Below are 6898 nucleotides of genomic sequence, written 5' to 3' on the forward strand. Positions count from 1 at the left end.
TNAGGGGGGGGGGGGGGGGGGGGCTCAGCTGAACGACGAGTTCAACACATGAAAACCTCTCACGAATGCAGTGTTCTGTCGGCCGTCCTACAACCGATATGCGATTTAGCGCGGCTAATTCGCGGCTCGGCCGATCAGTATTAAGTTTTAATTGCCTTACTTTGTTTTAGCTGATACAAAGACATGTAGACGTATAAACGCACCCATTATAAACGTTCAGCCGTAAAGTGATATAACAGACAGACTATAGCGGCTTGACTCACCGTCGAGACGAAAGATTTCGGAATATAAACGACATGATCGTGGGTGTAGGATCTCCCCTAAATCGTGTACACGAAATCCTGAAGCGGATGCAAGATCATGTGCACCACATAGAATCCTTAAAGATGTGTTGTGGCGTCTTGGCAATCCTTTCGCGGGAAGAGGCTAACAAGCTTCTCATCGCTCGGGATGGAATGCGTCTTCTGTGTAACATCATGGAGCAGCACCTCGCACGAGCAGATTTATTGGAAGCAGCATGTGATCTTTTGTGGTCTTTAGCTTTTAATAATCCTCTCCTTAAAGAGGTTATAGGCCAGCAAGGAGGCATCCCCGCAATTGTAAAGGGCATGAAAATCCATCCATCTAGCGCAGACTTCTTGAAATCAGCATGCGGGGCACTATCAAATATGTGTCAGAACTCCCAAAATCAATCCTTGATCGCCTCACATGGTGGTATTGCATGCTTGCTACAAGTATTGCACAATCATCGGACAAACATCGTGTTAGTGCCCTTCGTGTTCGATGCTCTTGCTTCCCTTATAGTTGGAAACGTGGAAAACGCTCATCAACTGTCTGAACTTGGGGCCACAATGACAGTCCAGTCCGGCGCACCAAAAATATGTGTGTTGCAATTTTGCCTAACAGGTCTTATCAATACTGGAGGAACACTCCGCACATGAAGAGCTTGCGAAGTCAGGATGTCATGCTCTTGCTATACTTTCTGATAATCGTGGTGAAGGCTTGAAGATTGCAGCTGGTGGTGGAGTCCGCGTTCTCCTGCCGGTTCTTCAAATGCACCCACGGCATGTCGATTTGCATCGTGTTGGCGCCGTTGTCTTGTTGCGCATGCTACAGGAGGCTCCTGTCGCGAGCGAGATTGTGAATTCCGGGGCCTGGGAATCTCGAGAGCTCTGGTGTGAAGCTGAGGTCCTCCGTATCTACAGGCACGTGGGGGGGGGGTTCCACTTATGCTCCTTGTGCTCCACTCTCAGATTGAAGAGGTGGAAACTGTTGCGGCTGCTTGTCATATTCTCTACTCCATCACCCATGATGACGCGATCAGGGGTGATCATTGTGTTGACATAGAGGCACAATTGTGTAAGGGTTTTATCACAGACACGTGCCTAGAATTGCAACGTGAGAAAACTCATGTCAAAGCGTGCGCCGCCACCGAGAAGGGTGGCGAAGAGACATCTCTCAGAACAGCTGTCAATGCTTTGGTCATGGTGCTACAATGGCATGCACAACGCCGTGATGTTACGCGTGCATGTATCCGATCAATAACTAACCTGAGCCACTTCTCATCAATTTTAGAAATGTTGGGGTCACTTGGCATCGCTGATCCAGTGCTGACAGCTGCAACGTTGCATCCTCATGCACGGGACATAGTAGAATCCGTTGTCAAAACAATCAAAGCTCTAGCAAAGGCAGGTGATAGGGCTGGTCCTGCAGGGACGGATATAAACGGAGTACGTAAACTCCTGCCCTTTTCAGTCTCAGTGACTGGCATACCTGGCCTACTCTTGTGTTTGAAATCACGACCATCCGATTTTGAGCTTGCTGGCATAGTGTTTTGTACGTTAGCAACATTAGTAGGGTGTGATCATCATGCAGAACATCTTACAAATGAACTGACCGTGACATCATATGCGGATAAGGATCCTCTTTCTTTTCCAGATTTTTCTCAGAGCCAGTATCCCGAGGTACTTACCCCCCTTGACTTTCTGCACCGTTAGAAATTCTGAATCACGTTGCGCAGTGGGAACGAGAGGGTGTAAAAGTGTGCTTGACATGGGCAAAAATGCAGGTTCAGGTGCCAGCGAAGCCTGCAGGGTCATGTTCTCTAACAACGGCGTGCCGTGAAGGCCCGCCCCTCGACAAACGAATACTCTCTGGCTGCGATAAAAATTACATCCTTGATAGAGTCGACACATTTCCTAATGCGCCCTCAGGGAGTGCACTTGCATCAATGTGTCAATTTCTATCTGGCTTTGCATCTTACGGTAGCGCATGCGCTGGTGCACTTGTTGTCCTCGAAACACCACAAATTATCCAATCCTTGGAGCGCAAGTACGTTTCCCATTGGGCCAGTGCTGTTCTGTCTCCATATCCAAATATACCCGATTACGATGCAGATAAACGCACATCATCTGAATTCCAACATCACCAAGTACACGATGCTGTTAAACAGCTGCTAGATATTATTGCGTGCAAGAGTTCAGAGACTAATAAACAAAGAGAGAATCGACAAGTTTCTCGGTCTTCTGGGAAAACAAATGGCATTCAAGGTGCATCTAATCCTCTCCAAGGAGATCCAACTAAGCAAGCTTTGATACGCAACAACGAACCAAAACGAGAAGATCCCACCCCCCCGCTTGGTCTACCGTTTAGCGCTCGAAAGGCAAATACCGAAAAATTCGTACTCGCTGGAGATGAACACTCATTTGCTGATTTCAACTCAAACGCAGCTCGTAGCGGTACATGTGGCCCTGGTTCGCTGTGCCGCTGTGGTATGATTCATACGCTTCGCCGAAGCAGAAAACGACCACTGCATCCACTAGCCCATTCCCCAAAATCTGAACGTCTTTGTTCAGCACCGCCGCCATACTTGGAGCGAGTTACTGCCGCTGAAATTGAATCTACCAGCTTGAGTGAAGCAAAGACATCATCTGCTGCCGCGAATAAGACATGTTCGCAACGTATTATTCACAAAAATTCTCCTATTGCACAATTTTCAAGTCATGGCACAGGTCGCGCTTCACTCCGAGAAAATAGGACCACGATCAAAGACACCACCGGTCAACTAACCCCCAACATGCACGTAGTTTATGTGGGGAAGTCTGCTGCAGGACGTGGATTACAATCACGGGTGGCCACACCAGTTCCTTACACGGTCCCTGAAGGTGGTCTTGGTTACCCATTCCAAAATAGCCTGGTATTTGATGCATCTTTTGAATCGGCCAACCTTCTTAGTGCTGTACAGCGAGGTCCAAAAGAGTACGATCTTTTCCTACGTGCAGATCTACACACTGAAGGTTTCACACAATGGTTCTATTTTGCGGTAACAAACACACACACCGTTGAAGAAGTTAAGATTTGGCGATGTAGCAGAAGCGAGCAAGTTAGTGACCCGCCAACCCAGCATGCAGCCTTGGTTACATTCAATATTGTCAATCTTACAAAGCCAGATTCGCTTTTCAATTTGGGAATGCAGCCTGTGATGTATTCGTGCGCGGAGGCAGTCGAAAATGGTATCGGCTGGGTGCGAACTGGGACTAGCGTGCAATACCAGGCAAACCAGTATCTGCGTCATCCAAGTGGCACGAGCAGCAGCCCGGTGGATGCCGGTATGACTTACTACACATTGTCGTTCACTCTAGCATTCTACAGACCGGATGATATTTATTTGATCGCGCATTCGTATCCGTACACTTATTCAGATCACAAAGCCCATATCGCAAACCTCTTGAGATCGTCCCGTAAACGTCGAGTAACAAGGCATTCGGCATTGTGTAGGACGCTTGATAGCCACGAATGCGATCTTATGACAATCACTAGCAATGAAAATGATCTACGTTCAAATGAATGCAATACAACGTCCATGCCCTATTTGACGCGACGAAAGAAGCTCATCATTCTTAGTGCACGCGTACATCCTGGCGAAACCCCCGCCAGTTGGATGATGCGCGGGATTCTCGAATTCCTCACTGGGGAGTCTAACGATGCTAAAATCTTGCGTTCTTTGTTTATCTTCAAAATTGTTCCAATGCTAAATCCAGATGGAGTCATATACGGCAATAATCGATGCTCTCTTTCTGGAGTCGATCTCAATAGGTTAGTCCCAATGTAAACGGATTTCTTCTAGGCGATCTATTAATTAGGCAATGGAAGAAACCAACCAAAGCTCTACACCCAACAATATATCATCTGAAATCGTTGATCCGGACTGAGCGCGCACAGCGGGAGGTGGTTTTATTTTGTGATCTTCATGGGCATTCCCGGAAACAAAACATTTTCATGTATGGTTGCGATGATCGCCGAAAACCACGCCCAGCGGTGCGGGTATTCCCGAAGCTCTTAAGCTGGAATGAAATAGGACGCAAGTACGTGAACTTTGCCGACTGTAGCTTCCATGTCAAGAAATCAAGAGAAGGAACGGGTACGACAAACATTCCAACTTTCACAGAATGGTATTTTCTCACAGGTCGTGTCGTCGTTGCCCGTGAAATGTGTATATCAAACAGTTTTACTCTGGAAGCATCTTTCTGTGGATCAAACTTTGGAGTACTTCAAAACTATCATTTTAACATGGGACATTTTCAGGAGGCAGGTCGTTCGCTTTGTGGGGCATTGCTGGATTACTACCTCCCGAACTCTACTCAGCGTGAATCCTTCTTTCGAGGAATTGCCGCGGAACCGGGCGGCGGAGTAATCTACCAATCTCAAGTACCACCCACCCTTTGCACTTTGAATGGTAGTTTAGTATCTAGTCAATATCGCGCTGCTTCAGGGGCTTCCTCACAAGCTGAGGGCTTAGAACGCATCGATGCGGGTTTGGATGAAGACTCTGATGTCGACGACCTGGGATCCGAGGACTCGGACAACGACCCGGCCACTATGAAGAGTAAGTTGGTTAGGGGTGAAAACAATCGACGTGGACTTGATGTAGCTGCACAATTTAAGTCTAATTCCCGCAAACATGGTGACTCTAGTTTGTTTTTGTGTGCTCCGCCTTCCATCCCAGACACCACCTCGCCCACTAGCCATGCCTTCGGCCAGGGAGGGACTCACCCGAGGCAGATATCCGAAATTCATCAGCCAATGAAGCTACCACATCAAACAGCGCGCCGCGCAAAGGGTGGCAAGAGCAGCGGAGTTTTCGGCAGGGATATCGATGCCACTTAATGAACGTAGTCACAAAAAAGAAGCGGGGGTTTCCCACGGCACCATCTGCAGCCGCTGGTGATTTTGCACCGCGACCCGAAGGGCATTCCATTTTTAGGTATACAATTGCCCCTGGCCCGTATTATGTGGTCCCTTGTATGGTCCTATCGAGTGTTATCAAGTCCCGGAAAGACTCCACCTCAGAACGCAATTGATCGCCTTTTAAAAAGGAAAGGTCCATGACCTGAGTGCCAACTATGTGAGTAAGGTCTGTCCAAACTAAACTCCGGTCTAAAGCCGGCTCCCCCCCCCCCCAAGCAAAGCTGTAAGGGGGTCAATGGGAGGGGGCCTAATTCAAAACTCCGGTCTTTAACCCGGCTGTCAGTGGCTCGACTATTAAGAATCGCATCATGACGTTGCACTCTGCGTGAAATCTCCTTGACAGAGCTTTGTAACTCCTTCAACTGGCCAACCACTTGACCCATGGACTGCTGAAGCTGCAGGAGGATATGTCTCTCCGACTCGCCTTTAGGGGGCTCCTCTCCACGTTCCTCCTCGTTTATCTCGTCAGCAGGGTCGCGCAAAAATCCCTCAAATACTTCATCAGAAAACTCTGATTTATCAGAATCAACATATGGTAGCATTTCAACCATACAAGTCAGGAGTATGCCCTCCTGGATAGGCGAGTCGTAGGGCTCGCCATCCAAAATACCCAAGGCCATTTCACCTATCTCCTTCTTATAATGCTTCAGCAAATCATCACTCAAACCCAACCCTTGGATGCCATTAGAAACCATATGAGCCAAAAAATATAAGCCGCGCCACCCCGGAACCCGGGGAAGCGGCGAGCTGGGAGAGGACCACAACAGCCAGCAGTTTTATTTAGCTGGATCATGATAGGTGGTCTAAACTCACTAACTCGTTACCGGAAACATATTGTACTGCCGTAAATGCAATTTCATTCCGGACCAGGGTATCCACTTCAAGTTACGACCTGTGCATCGTACTGACTTTCGTACTGCTAGTGCCACGCCACTGGCAGTACGAGCACGCCACTGGCAGTGACCGTGATATGCTCAAGGTTGCGGCTAAGCTTTCGACTGAGTATTCTTAACGGGCTGCCGAGCTCCCGTATGCTACGCGCTTTTATTGCGTGATGAAAGCTCAAGGGCAAAAGGACTGCCGTCAATGGGCATCCAGCTTGGGTATAAGTAGTAAGAAGCAATGGGCTGGTGTGACACCTCCCGACTTGACCATGCCAGGGCTATGGCAGCCGTCCCGATTGATTCGTGATATTCGATTGTGATTGCGTGTAGAGCCCCCCTGAGAAGATAAACCTGACCACTTCCGACGAGAGTGCCACCTATGGCCTCGGCGACAAGAACCCCTTCGACATAGACGCGTGCTGCGTCATTCGAGTCTGAAATTCTCAAATCAAGTGTAAACAGTGCAGTTCGCGGGGACGCGAGCAAGCCTATGAAACGTCAATAGTTCAAACCCAAAGAAAGCGAGGGGCGCTAAATGCTGTTTAGCTTTCTGTATACCGGTCCAGCGGATGGAAACATAATCAACAGCGCCAGCGACAAGCTCTCCATCGCCCCAATCGTGCCTACGGTGTCAACGTAGTTGAAAACTCTACAAAACGGAGACTTCAGCACATGATTGGTCCTTCGTCTTGATAAACAGCGAAGGGCTCTCCAAAGAGACCTCCATTTGCGAAATATGCGGCGGTCAACCCGCCCCCCCCCGCCAC

The 6898-nt window shown here is 48.6% G+C and overlaps 2 protein-coding genes across 2 annotated transcripts; one reads left to right on the top strand and one right to left on the bottom strand.

The window, feature by feature from the left end:
* Window positions 1-3187: 3187 nt before the first annotated feature.
* On the top strand, window positions 3188-4644 carry AURANDRAFT_1129 (hypothetical protein; the record flags this gene model as incomplete). The annotated part of the gene is made up of 5 exons (XM_009041802.1): window positions 3188-3340; window positions 3404-3561; window positions 3595-4095; window positions 4143-4420; window positions 4466-4644. Coding segments are annotated over 5 exons (1269 nt in total), but the record flags the coding sequence as incomplete, so codon positions are not given.
* Window positions 4645-5204: 560 nt separating this feature from the next.
* AURANDRAFT_72281 (hypothetical protein) lies at window positions 5205-6898 on the bottom strand (the record flags this gene model as incomplete). Its single annotated transcript, XM_009041893.1, has 2 exons — window positions 5205-5389; window positions 5520-6898. The coding sequence occupies 2 exons, from the start codon at window positions 5940-5942 to the stop codon at window positions 5288-5290; spliced, it is 525 nt and encodes a 174-aa protein (XP_009040141.1).

Source organism: Aureococcus anophagefferens (assembly GCF_000186865.1).
Source record: "Aureococcus anophagefferens unplaced genomic scaffold AURANscaffold_24, whole genome shotgun sequence".
Lineage (NCBI taxonomy): Eukaryota > Pelagophyceae > Pelagomonadales > Pelagomonadaceae > Aureococcus > Aureococcus anophagefferens.